The sequence below is a fragment of the Aspergillus ambiguus genome (genome assembly GCF_047715705.1).
Source record: "Aspergillus ambiguus strain CBS 117.58 unplaced genomic scaffold BDV59scaffold_12, whole genome shotgun sequence".
Taxonomy (NCBI): domain Eukaryota; kingdom Fungi; phylum Ascomycota; class Eurotiomycetes; order Eurotiales; family Aspergillaceae; genus Aspergillus; species Aspergillus ambiguus.
In genome coordinates this window covers 465,605-483,569 of record NW_027395525.1, presented here as the reverse complement: position 1 = coordinate 483,569, position 17,965 = coordinate 465,605, and the positions used below count along the sequence as shown (strand labels likewise).

The window sequence follows — 17,965 nt, the reverse complement described above, 5'->3', positions numbered from 1 at the left end:
GATGTATGATGATGCACCGGGAGACAGACATGGTAACATGAACCCGAAACCTGAAGAACCAACAACTTTAACAATGCTCATTACACCCCCGCTACAGGCATAGTATGTCATATTAGCCCATGATGGGGCGAGACGTCAGCAGGGCAGAAGATCGAGATCCGTTACAACCAGCCGGAAAGCTAGGAAGTATGTGACGCACTTGACTTCAAGCACCACAACTTAGTTAAACTGAGCCTGCGCAGAGACCATGACCGGAAAATTACGCATCATACGCTCGATACCACTTTCCCTCCGCACTCAACGCCCAGCATGCCCTATCTCAAGCTCAAGGACGGCGCCGACCTCTTCTACAAGGACTGGGGCAACCCCAACGGCGAGATCGTCACCTTCTCCCATGGCTGGCCCCTGAGCAGCGACAACTGGGAGAACCAGATGGTCTTCCTGGCCGACCGGGGCTACCGGGTCATCGCGCACGATCGCCGCGGCCACGGCCGCTCCACCCAGACCTGGCACGGCAACAACATGGACACGTTCGCCAACGACCTCCACCAGCTCTTCGAGCACCTCAACATCAAGGACGCCACCATGGTCGGCCACTCGCACGGCGGCGGCGAGGTCACGCACTTCCTCGGCACCTACGGCACCAGCCGCGTCAAGAAGGCCGTCCTCCTCGGCGCCGTGCCGCCGCTCATGGTCAAGACCGCGTCCAACCCGGAGGGCACGGATAAGTCGGTCTTTGACTCGTTCCGCGAGGCCATGCACAAGGACCGCGCCCAGTTCTTCCTCGATGTCCCCAGCGGCCCGTTCTTCGGCTTCAATCGCCCCGGCGCCAAAAAGAGCGAGGGCCAGATCCGCAGCTGGTGGCAGCAGGGCATGAACTCGAGCTTCAAGACCACGTATGACTGCATCAAGGATTTCTCCGAGACGGATTTCTCCGGCGACCTGAAGAAGATCAATATCCCCGTCTTGGTCGTCCACGGCGACGATGATCAGGTCGTCCCCATTCAGGCGGCTGGGGAGAAGTCGGCCAAGCTCTTGCCGCAGGGAAAGCTGAAGGTGTACAAGGGTGGCTCTCATGCGATTCATAACATCAGCATTGATGAGTTTAATAAGGACCTGATTGACTTTATCAAGTCTTAATTGGGCATAAGTTAGTAATGTTTATATTGGATGCCTTATGCATCTATCTACTTGCCCCCGAGCTACAAGGGGAGGCTGTAGGCTATGACGCAGGAAAATGAACAGTGTCTTAGTCGGTAACTTCCTTAACAGAACCTAAAATTATTGAATGCATTGGTATATGGAAATGAAGTGGGATTTGTAAGGAGTATCTAGAAGCTGCTCTCTACCTAGGTATCGATGCCAGTTACTAGAGCCCTAATTATTCGGCCCGTTTAAGATCCAGGACAAATTGAACCGCCGCCAAAGAATACATCTATACGACCCACCCCCGGTTCCGTCGTTGAAGAAATCACTTTCCACCAATGCGCCAATCTTATAGTCTGCAGTCTTCGTCATGCTAGAGTACCCACCCTCATACCCAGCAGACTGGACAGGCGCGTCTGAAAGTTTGCGCCCATAGTTGAATTTACCAGCATCGCTGTCATAGCTAATGCGGACTCTCATTGAGCGCCTGCTATCAGCGGAAGCCGAGTTGAGAAAAATCGTCCTCGCCGGCGCATCCGAATTATACGCCAACACGGAGCCCTGGCATGCTGGGTCCGGTAACCCTTCGTCGGCAGTAAAATCACCGAACCCTGCGTCGAGGCTGCCTCTCGCAACAATCCGATAGCCCGCAGAGCTTGCTCGGTCGTTGCGGTATAGGTTCCCGTCTGGCGTCTGGCAAATGGTGCCTTCGGCTCCAGCGCCGCTAAGAAGCTGCTGTGACCAAGTCCGATTGCCTGGCGTGCCACGACCAACAATGTTGCGGCCCATGGCAGGAATAACGAGTTCCCCAGAGCCAAGCTTAACCCCATTACCGGGTCCGACTGCATCCCAGGACCAGTCGTCGGGGGTCAACGTCGTTGTCAAATCCCGTGGAGTCGACCATGTGTCGCCGTCGTCGACACTGGTTGTAAGCAATAGATGCCGCCGGCCGTACCATGACTTGTCGATCTTTTTGGTGATGGTTCCATCTGCTAGCTCATCATTTCCGTTTTGGCTGTAGCTGCCATTGTTCCAAGACAAGAACAAGTAAATCGTGCTACCATCCACGACTGGCGTAGGATTGCCCCAAGTACCGTCGCCACTGCCAACGACCTCGCGCAAAGCCTCCCAGTCAGTGGCCCTGGCACCATTATTTGAGCTGGTCTTGGTGCGCTTGTACACAAGGTTTATATCACCAAAGTCTCGATTATCATGTCGACGTCCCTCCGCAAAAGCCAGGATTCTGCCGGTACCAGTGCGAACAACCGCTGGTATACGGAACGAATGGAAGCCAACACCGCTGGCTAGCTTATCCGGAGAATCCATGTTCGCACTACGGAAGAGAGGAAACTCGTCATGGTAGGGCGTAGCGTCCTCGGCCGGATCATCCACCGCTGCGACTGCTACCGGCGCCAATGCGGCTCCAAGCAGGAAGAGTGTTCGAAAAAGATGCATACTATCAACTATTCGCTCATATGTATGAAAGGAGTTGAAGAAAGAGTGTAAGAATATGATGTTGCTTTTCGGGCATCTCGTCCCGTTATATATTTGAAGCTGACTCCTGTTCATTCCATACAGACTGATGGCTTTACCCACGTGCCAGGCCTATACAGGGGCTGGTTTTGTCTCCTGTTCTGGAAGAGAATCTGAACTAAAAATGTCGTAAGTACGGGCCTTGGCCAATTTTATTCTCGTGTTGTGGTTAGTATAGCATGCGAATTCGTATCCAGGAACAGAAAAGATCATCGACTTTGCTGAACACAATGCCTTTTTACTAGTCGTATTGGAGATATATGATCTGCAGAATGATCTAAAAGTATGTTGGTGTATTGATCTTATAGGTTCTTCAAAGGAAGCGAATGGCAGGAGTATAGAGGACCCGACTGATGTGATCCTAGGCTCAAAGCGCCTGATTCGACATTCTCCTAATCGTATACATTTATAACGAGAGCTTACCCCTACTCCTGTAAGGAAGAAGGGATCCAACATTAATATGACCATGTTGACCTTATACCAAGGTTACTGATAGTCCAGTCCTGCGTGGGATGGAATGGTTGTCTCACGTCGAACGGTAGTGCCCCTTAACCAGGTACGAAACTAGGTATGCTTACTATAAGAATTACAATACGTAGGCTTCTATCCAAGCTATGGATCCTCTTATAGTATGGGAATTGAGAAATCGGATAGAACGATATTTTGCCTTCCAGCCGGATATCATCCGATGAGGGGTACTTATACATGTGACCCCATCTTCCCATCTTCAGACCCCGACTGAAGCTGCACGTTTGGGCCAGCACTATACACAATGTCGAGCACAATCGAAATCGCCCTACCCTGTGGACCGATCAAAGCCTCCCGGATCGACGACAATCTCATGCACGCACGGGGTATCCCGTACGCGACAGCAAAAAGATTCGAGACCCCACAACCAACTCATCAATGGACAAATCCAATCGACTGCACCACAAGGGCTGCACTATGTCCCCAACTACCATCCCGTCTCGAGTCCGTCATGGGCCCACTGACTCAAGGCCACTCTATGGACGAGGACTGTCTAACCGTGTCGGTCACCGCGCCCGAGAACGCCAAAAATGCTCCGGTGCTCGTATGGCTACACGGAGGGGCGTACATCTCCGGCGGGGGCGACCTGGACTGCTACAGACCGTCCGGTCTGGCCGAAAGAGGCGTTGTCTGCGTTAACGTGACATACCGACTCGGCGTGTTCGGATATCTCCAGATAGACGGCATTGCGCCGGCAAACCTCGGTTTGCTGGATCAGATCGCCGCGCTGCGATGGATCCAAAGTAACGTGGGGGTTTTTGGCGGAGACTGCGGAAATGTTACCGTCGCCGGTCAGTCCGCTGGAGGAGACTCGATCGTGTGTATGATGGTGGCAGAGGGGACGAGTGGTTTGTTCCATCGTGCCATCCTCATGAGTCCACCGCTAGGGGAACTTCCCGGCCGCACAGAGACGGAGACTCTCCTGTCGGAGAAGGCGAAGTCGCTCTTGACTAAGGACCCGCGGGAGATGACCACTGCGGAGTTGCTTGAACTTCAAAAGAAGCTCCTGCTGAGCCCGGTCCAGAGGAGGATCATGCTGTTTGCGCCGTCGTTTGGGGCATATCCGTTGCCCAAGGAGGACGAGCTTGACCAGAAGATTTTGGATGCAGCGAAGAACATTCCTATTCTTGCCGGGTGGACTGCCCATGATGGTCGGCCTTTTGCGTCGATGATCGGACCCCTTTGCAGCCAGTACAGAATCTCGTATGTTGGGTGGTTCCTCGAGGCTCTTGGGACCTGGTATATGACGCGGACATATTTCAGTCTGCCATCGCAGCAGCTTCATGAGCGGCTTGTGCACGCGGGGTGTGCTTCGACCACTTATTCTTTCGAATGGTCTGCCCATGATAATCCGCTGAAAGCTTGCCATACAATTGACGTTCCCTTTGTTCTTGGATGTCGAGACTCGTGGGCACGCGCTCCGATGCTGCAAGGAAGAAACGTTGAAGACGAGATCTCTCGACTAGGGGAAGAGGTCAGAAACCTATTGACGGCATTCGTGAACGGAAGGCGGCTGAAAAGAGAGCATATTGCAATTGGCAAGGATTTCGTCACCTCGGACAGTATGTTCATTGAGTGAGTCTACACCGGGTCTCAAGACTAGCATACAGGCATTCAGAATACAACAACCAACGTCAATAACCATCGTATCAATCATAGCGCGTACCAGATGACGGGTATACTCCGAGATATCGTGAAAGGGTCGTCAAACAGCGGCATGAAACTCGTAATTATATAGGATTCACCATGGTTGGATTAGGGACAGCCGGTGGTAGATCATTCGTTGTCTTCAACCGCGACGGAGCGGGCGACGTCCTCGCGGCGGTCTTCGCTGCGACTACTTTCTTCGTCGACGGGCTTTGACCACTCGCGCCCTGCGGACCATCCCCGCGGGGAGTTCCAGACGGGGTAGTACTGCCGCCGTCCTTCGAGGACTTTTTCGACGGGCTGCGGCCGCCATCACTCCGGGAGCCATCGCCCCGAAGCGTTCCACTACTCGTACCACCAGCGCTGCTCGTCCGGCCTCCACGCTTCACCATCTTGCCCAGAATCCCGACAATTTCAGCGGCATCCTCAAAGCTTTCATCGTCCATGCCCTCCTGAGCATTATATACATCCGCAATGGCCTGTTTCGCAAGCCGGCGGCAGGCGGTCGGGTCATGGAGACAATCGTATAGATAGGCGGCGTATTCGAGCTTGATCGATAAACGGAGCGGATGCGACCCCGGCAGGAAGCGCTCCGCTAGCACAGCGGCGTGATTGAAACATGCCGTGGCGGTAGGTGTATAATCCAGCGCCGGGAGGAGAAACGAGGATGCTGAAGGGGGTAGTTGCACCGGCTCGAGACCTGGGGGAGCCTGCGGGACTTTCTTTCGCGATGACCCAGATGGAGATGTTTTGTGGGGGACGGTGATGATCTCTGGGTTCCCTTCAAAGGAGAATCGCGAGCGCGGCTCTTTCGGTGGGGGTTCTGGTCTTCCGGTACCGTTGACGAGGACTTTGTCGCTGGGTAGGCTGATGATTCCGGGAGAACGCACGGCGGGCTGGTTGTGGAATAGGACGAATATGTGATAGAACGAGGCGCGGAGCTTGTAAGCGAGTATCTTCAACTCCACGAATCCCTCTACTGTTGGCAGGATGAATTGCTCTAGAATGAGAAGCCCTTCGCGTGAGAGCCAGATGATATGGTGGTACAGCTGGAGCGACTTCGTCTCGCGGGTGGGATCCAGGCGTCGGAGCCGTCGCGCACGGAGGAGCTTCTTGGACAGCATAACAGAGAGCCCCAGGACTTTGTACAGCATTGCCGATAGGAACGGGTTGTCTAGGCTGGTGATGGCGGCGAAGTTGCCCAAGGCCTTCTGGTCGACCTCGGAAGACGCCATCCACAAATCCAAGGATTCCGAATCTATGAGGCGATCGTCATCCGTGTCAGCGAATTCTATTGCAAGCCCAGGCATTTTGAGGCGAGTGAGCAGGAATGAGCGGAAAGGAGAAAATTGACAATTGAAATGAGGGCAAAGGGAAAGCGCTCTGGGGAAATAAATGCTGGTAGGATCACAGCAGATTTATTCCCAACTCGACTGGTCGGAGAAAAAGTGGAACAACACGAGCGTCGAAGGAGTTATTATCTTACCTTGGAAGCGCGCGCAAACAGAGAGCTCTCAATTAGGCTGTCAGACGCCGTATTCTCCCATGCTCGTGGCAGGCGCTTAGTTCTTAGTTCCGAAACACCCTCGGATCGTTGCTGTTCAAGGCTGGCTGTGTGGGAGTGTCGGAGGGGAATAGATCAACGCCGTCGCGTTCCTCGAGACTTTGTCGTATTTAATTTGCGTTCGGTTCTTCCTCGTTGTCTTTTCGAGTGTCTTTTGGAGTTGATCGAGGATCGATGATTGATCTTCGGCCAAGCGAATGGAAAGTGTAGGAAATCCAGGAAGCCACCAAATTTGAGCAGTGATGAGTTATGTTACATTAAAGTTAGGATAGTCCTCCCCTATGGAATTGTTGAGACGCGCTGATTTCTGTTGTACAGGGCGCGATCCCGAAAACAAAATAGAAAGGGGTCAATTGGAAGGGCCGGTCCGAGGGTTGGAAAGCAGTTCGGTCAATGCGACAACTGTACAGCAATTGGTCCGGTATAATAGAACAATGTTGAAAACGGTGGCCCAATATAAGGGGATGGGGCTAGCAATGCAAGGCGCACAACAGGGAGCAGGCAGCTGAGTGATATAGGGTAAGGAGCTGGTGGGCAACAAGCAAAAAGCTCGAACGCATGGTGAGGAATTGGCGTGGCAAGAGCTTAGTTCATGCTTTTAGCATGTGTCCAGCTGTGAGGTCATCATCGACAGTTGGTGAGTATTAAAACGGCGAAGTTAGCGAGACACCATATCAGCCACGATGGGCCATAAGTGGGTGCTAGCGGGCGCTGCTCCCCGTGCACTGACGGACCGACCACAGCAGTAATAAGGGTTGTGGGAGCGGAAGGGCAATATGCAAGGGAAAAGTTACCTTCCCCCAGCTGTTGGACTGAATAAAATACAGAAACTGAAAACCTGGGCTCACTCCCACAGAGCCCAAATCTGTTCCGAGTGATCAGCCTTGGGAGAGGTAAGATTAATTCCCCAGAGTTGGCCCGAGAAGACAAGGGGCAATCAGGCAGAGCACTGATAGGGAGACGGAAAAAGATCAGAAATTCGTATAAAAAGAATACAGGCGCATTGGCTGCAGGCGTCTCCAAACCCCGGCCATGAGACGGGAGGACAGCGCATCCGCTAGAGAGATACGTGTCAGCGCTTGAGTGCAGATTTTCCCTGACTTGCTGCAGCGTTTGGACTGGCCGAATGATGTGTTCGGAATAGCATGGTGGACCGCCCGCCGCCAGCCTCTCTCATTCTGGCGAAAATTGGTCACACTTGGGCGCCGCAGATGGTGCCTGACCAGCCCACGTTTGAGACGGACTCATTAGCTAAACTAAGGCGGGAGCTCAGTGCCCGCGCGCTTCCTTAGCTTGGGGATGGGCGGCAGGAATTAGCTCGGAGATTGACAGCTGGCAGAGACGACTGCCAGCGTGGCGTCGGATCAATTGACGAATTGGAGATGGACTGATCGAAACGAACAAATGACAATTTCTTATCTCGATCCAGTGTGGACATGATGGGCAGGATGAGTTCTGTGGGCCTCTCCCGTCGGATTCACCTAATGATGCACCTAGCATCATCCTTCGGAGGATTGCACAGCCAGTCACAAAATGATTCCCTTCGCTATCCTCCCACGTGATGAACGTGGGGGATGTTTTTCTGCGGATATGCTCGGGGGTATCTGCCTGCATAAGACCTCATGGTACCTGGCAGATGCTTCTTGATGAAGCTGGCGACATGACGTGTGTGACTTGGACGCGACCGGGTCCGCCGCGAGTACACAACAAAGAGCTGGCTCAAAGTAACACCATTGCTGTGCGGGTTCTCGTATCAGTTGACTGCAGGTAATAACCACGGGGTTCCAACGTTCACCGCTAGATGGCGATGCGCTATGACTGCGGGGAAGAGATACTGGCGGGACGGGAGAAAGCGAGGAATTGATGATGTACCCAGACCCTCACGTGGACTCAACTCTGGAACAACATTCATGGCTAGTCATAGAAACAAAATAATGGCTATACGCAGTTTACATAGGGTTCAGGGCTCCAATAATAGTATGCACAATCAGTCCGCCTGTCATGCGATAGATCATCCGCCATTCCTGAACGCTCGTGAAAAGAAAGACCGCCACACCCGGTTTATATTTCTTTTTCTTCCGTAGAGAGTCTGAGCGATCTAATAATTTTGTGTTAGATTCGTGAAATATTGGACATAGTCCAGCTAGGCTAATGGCTAATTTGAGTATGACATGCCTTGGGTGTAGAAGGAGGATCTGGGCATCGTCAAGAAGGCGTATACTCTCACTGAATGCAGAAGCTACTACGATTCAAAAACCAATACTTATAGTAAGGGAAACTAGAGAAACCGATCTTAACGGGCATACTGTAGCTACATTCATGCACACTCCCGAGCTAATGGGCGGCAGCAACACGGCGCCCGGGGAGGAGTCCTCCGAGTGATTGTCGGAGATGATCTTGTTGATTCCAGAAGATTACAATAAACCACTCCCATATGAAGAGAGCGACAGCCGGCATCCAACATCCATGCCTAGGCACGGCACATTGAAACATCCTAGGATGATCCGCATGCTGTTCACATGGATCCAAGGAAAACAGTTCCTAGATTCGTGGGTGGTGCCGAGATGCCCCTCCCGCCTTCAGATGCGGGGCATCTCAACGTCAACCTGATAAACAAGCGATAAATCAACCCTCCTTGAAGCGCATCTTGATTCACATATTTCCAATTGCGCTCTCATAACCATCATGTCTGGATTCCCGTCGTTGAAGCCGGCCTTTACGGTCCTGGTAAGTCATTTCCCCGGTCTTTCCAACCAATCTGCAGACCTAACCAAGAACAGGTCAACATTGCTCCCCCTATGGCCGTTGGTATGTCGAATTCGATCATTCCAACCGCCAATATCCAATAACGGATGGCTAAATCCTCGTAGGGAGTGCTTCTCGATCTGCCAGCCTGCAGGTTGTGGTAAGCTGTTCAACAACTATCATGGCGCCTCTTATCTTGAATAACATCTAATCATCACATACGGCCCTTAGCCCATGACTGGAGGCACCGTTAAGAGCGCTGATGGGTTCGCTCCCGCTATTGATGCCAAATTCGAAGGTGTCGGAAATGACTATATCCACGCGGATCCCGATAGCCAGCATCTGCGACTGAACGCACACGGAGTGCTTAAGTAGGTTCTTTCTTATCGGTGCTTGAAAATCTGTTGACTCATTTGATACCTAGAACCCATGATGGCGCTGTACGTCACGCAACTTCTACTTTGTACTGTGGGGATGACTGATTGCCCCAGCTTCTCTACATGAACTACACCGGTGTTGTCACTCTTGGTGACTCCGAGAAAGCCGTCTTTACCGGCACTGCTGGTGAAGGCTCAACGGCATTTGGCAACTCCTGTGAGTAGTAAATTCGATGACATACTAGAAGCGTGCCCCGCTGACTTTTCCTTCCAGTTACCCACTTCACCTTCGAGGTAAGATGCCGTTCCTGGCCCAGGTAATGTGGAGACTAACCAGATACAGACGGGCGATGAACGCTACAAGGAACTCGAGAACCGTGTGTTTGCCGGCCAGGGACGCTTCAATGTTGGGGCAGACAAGTCAATTGTGGTTGAGTATCGCGTTGGCCAAGTTGTCCACGGTTAAAGCTTTCAAAGGACCAACTACATTAAGCCTTACTGGTCTAGTTTAGAAACTTTTTTTTTTTTAAGGTTGTAAGAAAAACCATGCATTTCACAACTCCCAGTATGGCGTTATCTACACCATGGAAGACTGTTAGACGCCGAGTGTCTTCTTTCTGAGATGTAAAAAGCTCAAATTGAAAAGCATGGTCTTTGAGCATTGGGCATTAGTAGGGTTGCCAAAGCAATCCCTAGAAGTAAATTAAGACTCAAAAAAAAAAAAGTTTCTCAAACTGGAAAGCTCCAATATGAGGGCCGTGCCATAAACGATCCATAATTTGTTCTCGGGAAGATATTTAAGATCTCGGTCCCGAACTACACCGCGAACACCCGATAGTATATAAACCCTCGGGACCGAGTCCTTTTCCGACGTCATGAGACTGTAGTAGAAAATAATATTTAAAGTGTCTTGTAGCTAGGTATATGCTTCGTTCTGACAGCTTCGTTTATAATCATTCCTCGTTCACGCAATCCACAATAAGCCATGAATCAGAACCAACAACCCATTATCATCGTGGGCGGCAATGTGGTCGGGCTCTCCGCTGCCCTGAGCCTTGCTGTCCACAGAGTGCCGAGTATCGTTATAGAGAAGCACCAAGCCATATCTAAACACCCCCGCGCCATCGGCTTTACTCCAAGAACCATGGAAATCTTCCGCGCCTTTGGTGTCGTCGATAGAATCCCTCAAGTACCGCGAGACTTCGAACTAAAACGCGCCCGCGTGGAGAGTCTGACGGGTCAGTGGTACGAAAACACGTCCTGGGAGGATACCGGCAAGGAAGCACATAGTGACAAACCTCGTGAAACCCCGACTGATAAAGAATCCCCTCAAAAAGAATATTCACAATATTTGGGGGCAGCTATACCTCAAGACCAGCTCGAGACCATTTTAGAAGAAGCTGCCATCCAGCATGGCGTGGATATCCGGCGTGGTCTTACTGTCGTTCGCGTCGATCAAGATGCAACTGGTGTGGCTGCGACTGTCATGGATGCGCATGGCGAGGCATTCCAGATCCGTGGGCTTTATTTAATCGCTGCAGATGGCAATCGCAGTGGGATCCGCGAGCAGCTCAGCATACCACGGCACGGTCGAGGTCACTTACAAACAATGCGCAGCGTACTTTTTCGGGCTGCCTTGGAGGAATACTGTCAAGGCATCCAACAATTCGCCATCGAGCAGCCGGACCTCAAGGCTTTCTTGACTACCTACTCTGACGGTCGCTGGGTTCTGATGTTCTACGATGATATCGACCGAGACGAGAAGACACTCCTCTCTGATATCCATAAAGCAGTCGGGCGCGGGGATGTTACTGTTGAGATAATTACCACCGGCCGCTGGGAGTTGGCAGCGCTTGTTGCGGACAGATTCCAGTCAGGGCGCATTTTCCTCGCCGGTGACGCCGCACATACGTTACCGCCTAATCGCGGAGGGTACGGTGCGAACACTGGCATCCACGATGTGGACAACCTGGCTTGGAAACTGGCAGCTGTACTCGCCGGTCAGTCAAGACTGGAACTCCTTGACACCTACGAGATTGAGCGCCGCCCCGTCGCGCAACTCCGGCATGACCAAATATTCGTGCGTTCCGATTACAAGATTCACTTGAATGAGAAATCGGTAACTGGGGTTAAATTGGACAATGATGCGATGGAATTCGGTGAGATCTATAAGTCTAGAGGCTTCGTTGGTGTCAGCGACGATCTACCTCTGGCAAGGAAACCCGACGAGTGGGCAGGACAACCCGGTACACATATACCCCATTTTTGGGTACAAAAGAATGACAAGGCCCTTTCTATTCAAGACCTAATTGGAAGGGTACACTGGGCTCTTGTCTCGGTGGAGAAGGAATGGAGCGAGGTTGTCGCTTGGGTTAATGCGCGGTCACCGGTCCAGGTGAAGTGTGTCCAGATTGGAGGCGACGTTGATATTGCTGACGTTGAATCGTTCTGCCGAGCTATGGGACTGTCTGATCAGGGCGCCTCTCTTATTCGACCAGACGGATATATCGCATGGCGAACGAAGGATATGCCATCTGAACCGTTAAGGGTTCTTCATGAGGTTCTATCTCAGGTAGCATTTACAAAAGGCCACTGAGATGAGGATTAACGGTGGATGCAGTTCTACGGTGTTGTATCTGCGTCTTTATTGGAACGTATGGTTTGAAAATGTTGCAATGGTGTATCGTGGGTTTGTCCAATCTTGCTGAGTTTAGTTTATTGCCGGATACGAATGTCTATCGGGATTAAATAGAATCATCCTCCTCTTTGCGCCTAATTTGCACAGACAGTCGCAGAAACCGGATCCCTAAAACTTATGGGAATGCTATTCATTAGATTTACCCTTTAGTGTTAGTGTAAACAAACTATTCGAAACAGCTATCGGTTAGAAGAGGGCTTAGTGTATCATTTGTTTCTTACTATATTTTATTTGCTGGTTGCTTTCAGCCCAACTGCCGCCCTATCACTGTGTCTTGTGGTTACACAGCATCTTCGACTGACGAAACATTGTCACTCCCAAGAGGGAGAATGGTACGGTGCGAATGCAAAGGTCTTTTGCTCTGTCGGCTTTTAGAAATCAAGTCAGAGTAGCTTCAAGTATGCAGGATCAGCAGAAAAAGGGAAGTACGGCACCAACTATGAAGAATTTAGAACGGTGCAAAATAGCATAGCAACCTTTGAAATTATTCATAACACACCTAATGGGATCCACAAATGAGAGCCTCACTAATATTATTTTTTTGGTCACAGATATGTACAAAGCAACGAGGATCAAGCAGTTAATGACATACATAATACCCTTACGTCGTTTTACAAGTTTTCTATAAAATGCTTCAACGAATGATACATCATGATTTATGTCGTTGAGCGCTCTATACTTAGCGAGGAGACGTTCTAAGAATTATAGGTAAAGATTATGGGAGATATATTCCATAGAATATTACTAGTGAAGACTACGAAACTTAAATATACCCAGTTTCTTAGAGTAAGAATTATCAAGTAGGTCACCGAAAAACGAACATCTTCGTTCAAGGCCAAGCTTCTCGAAATCTGGTTGGCGTCGGAGCCTCTGGTTCATCTCGGGACCGAAAGTTTCTCAACGGGACCGAGGTCGTCGACGTCATTCCCACTCTTAACTTGACAACAATGGATCAATCTACGCTCCCTCCATAAGTCGCTCTTTTTATAATTTCTTTTCCCTTTCTGATCTATCAATATGATGCTTACTAGAGGCCATTCCTGTGTGCTTTGCCAACAACGCAAGGTCCGTTGTGACCAGGAAAAACCATGCTCCAACTGTGTCAAGGCTCGGGCCGAGTGTAGAGTGGCTCCCCCGGCGCCACGTAGGAGAAGAGCAAGGAAACTGCAAGGCTATGAACTTATCGAACGTCTACAACGATATGAGACATTGATGTCGCAGCATGGAATCGATTTCAATCATGTCCAAGGAGCCGAAGATGCTTCTGCTGCTCTGCGCCGTGATATCAATAGCTCCAAGTCACCATGCGCCGGTGAAGGTTTGCCAGGCAATGGCGCTGGCGCCGAAAGCCGCAGAGAAAGGTACTATACTCTGTCAGGTGACGGAATCTCACCGTTCTTTTAACACCCAGCTGATGGCTTTGCCGTAGTCCAGGATCGTTTGCATACTCCCAAGAGGTTTGTCTCTCTAGGGGCAGGCTTTCCAATTGCCATCCGAATTACCTCCTAGTCCATTATCCTCTAACATACTGCCTAGTACCGAAATATTGAAAACATCATGCAAGAGTCTTCTAGAAACGATTTGGACCGTCCCACCATCCACCAGTCCTTCGACGTAATGTTTGATAATGTGGATGGCTTCCCTCTTGTCACGAATAGCGTGCCAACTTCCGTCACCAGCGTCCATCCACCGACTGTCAAGATATTTCAATTATGGCAGATTTATATCAATAATGTGGATCCCCTGATAAAGATCATCCATGTGCCAACATTTCAGACCCAGATCGTTGGCGCCAGCGCCGATCCCAGTAAAATTCCGAAACCCCTCGAAGCTTTAATGTTTGGCATATATTCCATTTCCGTCGTCTCGCTGGCCGATGACGAAGCCCAGAACATGTTCGACGAGGGCAAGGCTGTGCTCCTGGCCAAGTACCGCCGGTCGACGCAACAAGCTCTGGCAAATGCCGATTTCATGAGGTCGAGCGATCTGATGGTGCTTCAGGCTTATCTCTTGTACCTTGTGAGTGATTTGATGAATTGGTCTTTTATGTTGGAACTAACTATTTATCCCCGCGCAGTTCAGCGTGAGGAGCTATATGGATCCGCGATCCCTCTTCTGTCTCACCGGGATCGCGGTTCGCATAGCTACCCGTATGGGCCTGCATCGAGATGGATCCCATGGCGGCTTGTCGCCATTTGAAACGGAGCAGCGGAGACGACTGTGGTGGCAGATCACCATCCTGGATAAGCGGATCGCAGAGATGACTGGCTCGGCGACTACCACACTTTCCTCTCCAGGCACAGACTGCTCATTACCCTTGAATATTAACGACACTGGCTTGCACCCGCATGCCAAGGCCCCTCCAACTGCCCATACCGGCGCAACAGAGGCAACGTTTAGTCTCACTCGTATTGAACTAACAGTGGGACTGACTCCCAGCGGTAGCCGGCGTAGTCCAGACCCGCGGGCCGCAGATCCAAAACGGCCGCACGATCTCGAGGGATACTGCGCCTACATGGAATCTCTTTACCTCCGACACTGCGATCCCAACATCCCAGTCCACCTCTTCACCCTTCTAATGACACGTATGTCACTATGCAGGCTCCGTGTGGTCGGCTTCATGTCTCGAGGGAATCCCACGACCGACCTGGATGAGACGGAACGCGATCGGCTCTTCACCGCCGCCATTCAAATGCTGGACTATACGACTGAGATCTGCACAACGAAGGACCTCTCCGGCTTTCACTGGTACATGTACATGCATATTCCGATGCCCGGATGCCTCTTTCTTGCGAGCGAGCTGCGACGGCGCACCACGGGCGAGCTATGCGAGCGCGCGTGGAAGGCACTACGCGACTACTATAATAATCCGGGCATCGGCTGCAACGTGCAGAGTCCCGTGCATTCTGCCATCTCGAATATGCTTCTCTCGGCCTGGGATGGGCATGAGGAGGCCGAGCGCCGACAGGGACGGGCTGCGCAACCTCCGGAGCTGGTAATACTACTGCGCCAACGTTCGCGCAGGAAGTCCGCCGGGTATCCGCGGACGGAGAAGACTCCCACGGTCGAGTCAGGCGGTATTGAGGCTAGTCAAGGGCCGTGGAGGCAACCACGAGAAAGCGTAGATGCCGGTCCTGGAACGTTATCGGATGAACAGCCGGATGGTCTATGGGTTGGGTTGCCGGATTATACGGGAATGGACTGGCCGCAGCTGCTGCAATATGGCATGTTTGAAGGCTTGGATACTGAGTCCTGGGTTGGCTTTACCAGCGAGGGTAATGGTTCTCTGTGAGGTAAAGAGGCCTTTCAGGGTGTATGCTGCAGGTATAGTTCGGGCTATTGTTAGGAAGGATAATCCGATCGGAGAGCAGATCCGAGCCTATTGTCGATAAGCTTACTCCCCAGACCCCGCACCTCCGAGGAGACGCAGCGAAATCACTCAAAACCCAGGAGCTGAGCACCACGATAATGACCCTTCATTCACCTGCCTGAAGGCTGTGAGGATTGCGCGCCGCTCAGGAGTCCAACTTATCCAACCATTCCCAAGATGGATCTCCCCCGGGACGCAAAACAACACCATGGTGGGGAGATGAACGCGAACGCGACTTATCCCCTCGATACAAGCGACCCACTCTTCTACGTCTGCTGGCGACGACAGACTTGCGGATGGTGTCTGGAAGGCGATGTGCCTTGTAGTTGGTGTGCTGTGGTATGTCAGGCTCCATCCCGGCTGCATGTGATGCTCCAGAGTTCACCTTATCGACCGCCTCTATGACACAGACATTGCTAACGACTCCATATGTTAGAGCTCAACATGCGTCCCGAATCGCGCTTCACTCACCATCTTATCTCCTCTGGGCTCCTCGCAGATCTGTCCGTTGGGATCGAAAGAGCGATGGGAACTCCGCACGACGACCCTCGGATGTAACGTGAGCACGATTACATTCCTGACGGCCGTCGTGTCGGTGGTGGCCACCTTGGCCGTCATCGGTCTAGGGTATCTCGTTGCATGGGCTTGGGATCGGGTCATGACTCTATGGAAAGAGGACAAGCCCAGCGGCGGAAGCTGCTCCTGGATATCCAGGCTGAGACGGCGCGGTTCACGACCCCCTACGATGCAGTCAGTGCCGGGAGATATGGAGACAAGCGGTGGAGAGATAGATGACGAAATCATGGACCCCGAACGGAGACCGCTGCTGGATCGTTGATGAATGGCGGAGACTACAGGCAGATGTTGGGGTTCATGAATTCATGTGATTTGGGCTTTAACTAATACACATTCCAAAACGTCGTCTCCTTGGAAAGAAAACCAGGTCGCTTTGCGACAGATGCTATAGTCATCAACATGTAACGTACATCAGACAACGCGCTTGACCTGTGGTGTTATTTGTTAGTAGAGCCAGCGTGATGAGCGGGAGATAGGACCTACCTCGAAAAATCTCTTCAGCCACCACACCTGGAAGATACCCTCGCCGATTAGCACCGCCAGCTGGAAGATGCTCCACCACTTGACGCGGGCGTTGGTGCTCTCTGCCGTATTCCGGTGCACCCGCTCTCTCACCACGATGTATGACTGCTCATCCTTGACCTGGGCCAGGGCTTCTGAAAGTCGGCGGACTGTAATCGATGCGAGTTAGTCGATGCGGTTCGGACGGAGAAACGCGCCGTTCTTGTCCATACCTTCCGCCTCGAGGGGATCCTGGGCCATTTCCGACTCGGGCACGTAGACGATGCCGTGCACGTTGAAGGAGACCTCCTTGGAGTTGGAGGTCCATCCCTCGTTGCTGAAGCAGTAGACGTATTTTCCGTCGGCGTGGGCATCGAAGGAGTAGTCTTCGGAGGAGACGGCTTGCTTGTAGTATTGACGGTTGTTGAGGGGATCCTCGACCTAGGAGTATGACAGCCGTCAGCTATGACCTGACTCTATGTAACTTGTTCCGTGGACGGGCGCAACGTCGATTGGCGTTGGTGTCCGGACGCAATTCTCCCAGATCGAACCGAAAACAAAGGGTCATTCCATACCCAGAAGTCAATTTCAAGGTTGCCACTACCGCCGAATTCCCGGTCGCCGACCTGGAAGCTGACGGTCATGCGATCCCCACGGTGCAGACTCTCGTGGAAGCATTCCCGGGAGTGCGATTTGAGCTGGATGTTGTGTGCGGTGACGGCGGAGAACCATCCCAGTGCAGTGACCAAGAGGGAGGTTGTGGAGAAGCGCATGGTGGATGAAGAGTCGTCCTTCCAACAGGGGTGATCGGTTCTCGGAGGGAATCGGGGGGGAGGGGGAGTGGACGAGGGGCGATGGTGGTGGTTTGGTTGTGGTTGTGGTGGAGGAAGTTGTCGTAACAGCTCAGGGTTGACGCGCAAGGTGGTCTTGTCTCTTTTGGGTAATCCAGACGCTCGGACCACATACCAGCACATTATCCAGTAGGTCGACTGGCTTTCTGCACCCACCTCTAGAGTCTAGAATTTTGAATAACGCTGCGGATTCTTATTTAACTCTATAATTGTGGATTGTCCATATGTATGAGATTGTGGTTGTGGTTTCTGGGGACTGGTCCCAGGGAACTGCATACCCAGCACAGTTCTAGCCCATGGACATCAACCCATTGACATGACCTGATACAGGGATAGATGGCGAGAACGAGTAAGGAGTTCATGTTCATAGTTCACTGGCCTGCAAACCGACCTGTCTAGAACTTATAGAACATCCCAGGCTTCTACATG

General features: G+C 51.8%; 8 protein-coding genes across 8 annotated transcripts; 6 read left to right on the top strand and 2 right to left on the bottom strand.

The window, feature by feature from the left end:
- Positions 1–230: 230 nt before the first annotated feature.
- On the top strand, positions 231–1,140 carry BDV59DRAFT_207440 (alpha/beta fold hydrolase; the record flags this gene model as incomplete). Its single annotated transcript, XM_073694996.1, has 1 exon — positions 231–1,140. Exon 1 carries the CDS (start codon positions 310–312, stop codon positions 1,138–1,140), a length of 831 nt encoding a protein of 276 aa, XP_073548822.1. The 5' UTR covers positions 231–309.
- Positions 1,141–1,377: 237 nt separating this feature from the next.
- On the bottom strand, positions 1,378–2,601 carry BDV59DRAFT_201370 (putative extracellular sialidase/neuraminidase; the record flags this gene model as incomplete). The annotated part of the gene is made up of 1 exon (XM_073693782.1): positions 1,378–2,601. The coding sequence occupies one exon, from the start codon at positions 2,599–2,601 to the stop codon at positions 1,378–1,380; it is 1,224 nt and encodes a 407-aa protein (XP_073548821.1).
- A 698-nt stretch (positions 2,602–3,299) lies between these two features.
- On the top strand, positions 3,300–5,282 carry BDV59DRAFT_21438 (Alpha/Beta hydrolase protein). Its single transcript, XM_073695982.1, has 2 exons — positions 3,300–4,782; positions 4,867–5,282. The coding sequence occupies exons 1-2, from the start codon at positions 3,452–3,454 to the stop codon at positions 4,943–4,945; spliced, it is 1,410 nt and encodes a 469-aa protein (XP_073548820.1). The 5' UTR covers positions 3,300–3,451; the 3' UTR covers positions 4,946–5,282.
- A 3,236-nt stretch (positions 5,283–8,518) lies between these two features.
- Positions 8,519–10,189, top strand: BDV59DRAFT_176771 (DUF3237 domain-containing protein). The gene is made up of 8 exons (XM_073689501.1): positions 8,519–9,145; positions 9,199–9,226; positions 9,289–9,323; positions 9,395–9,534; positions 9,588–9,603; positions 9,655–9,757; positions 9,815–9,834; positions 9,884–10,189. The coding sequence occupies exons 1-8, from the start codon at positions 9,104–9,106 to the stop codon at positions 10,004–10,006; spliced, it is 507 nt and encodes a 168-aa protein (XP_073548819.1). The 5' UTR covers positions 8,519–9,103; the 3' UTR covers positions 10,007–10,189.
- A 297-nt stretch (positions 10,190–10,486) lies between these two features.
- On the top strand, positions 10,487–12,335 carry BDV59DRAFT_176767 (FAD binding domain-containing protein). Its single transcript, XM_073689500.1, has one exon. It carries the CDS (start codon positions 10,526–10,528, stop codon positions 12,134–12,136), a length of 1,611 nt encoding a protein of 536 aa, XP_073548818.1. The 5' UTR covers positions 10,487–10,525; the 3' UTR covers positions 12,137–12,335.
- An 858-nt stretch (positions 12,336–13,193) lies between these two features.
- BDV59DRAFT_21386 (transcription factor domain-containing protein) lies at positions 13,194–15,658 on the top strand. The gene is made up of 4 exons (XM_073695981.1): positions 13,194–13,599; positions 13,668–13,695; positions 13,775–14,257; positions 14,316–15,658. The coding sequence occupies exons 1-4, from the start codon at positions 13,256–13,258 to the stop codon at positions 15,528–15,530; spliced, it is 2,070 nt and encodes a 689-aa protein (XP_073548817.1). The 5' UTR covers positions 13,194–13,255; the 3' UTR covers positions 15,531–15,658.
- Positions 15,659–16,477, top strand: BDV59DRAFT_21383 (uncharacterized protein). The gene is made up of 2 exons (XM_073695980.1): positions 15,659–15,947; positions 16,045–16,477. Exons 1-2 carry the CDS (start codon positions 15,786–15,788, stop codon positions 16,444–16,446), a joined length of 564 nt encoding a protein of 187 aa, XP_073548816.1. The 5' UTR covers positions 15,659–15,785; the 3' UTR covers positions 16,447–16,477.
- A 118-nt stretch (positions 16,478–16,595) lies between these two features.
- Positions 16,596–17,458, bottom strand: BDV59DRAFT_201363 (emp24/gp25L/p24 family protein; the record flags this gene model as incomplete). Its single annotated transcript, XM_073693781.1, has 4 exons — positions 16,596–16,613; positions 16,668–16,855; positions 16,919–17,126; positions 17,261–17,458. The coding sequence occupies 4 exons, from the start codon at positions 17,456–17,458 to the stop codon at positions 16,596–16,598; spliced, it is 612 nt and encodes a 203-aa protein (XP_073548815.1).
- Between the last annotated feature and the right edge of the window lie 507 nt (positions 17,459–17,965).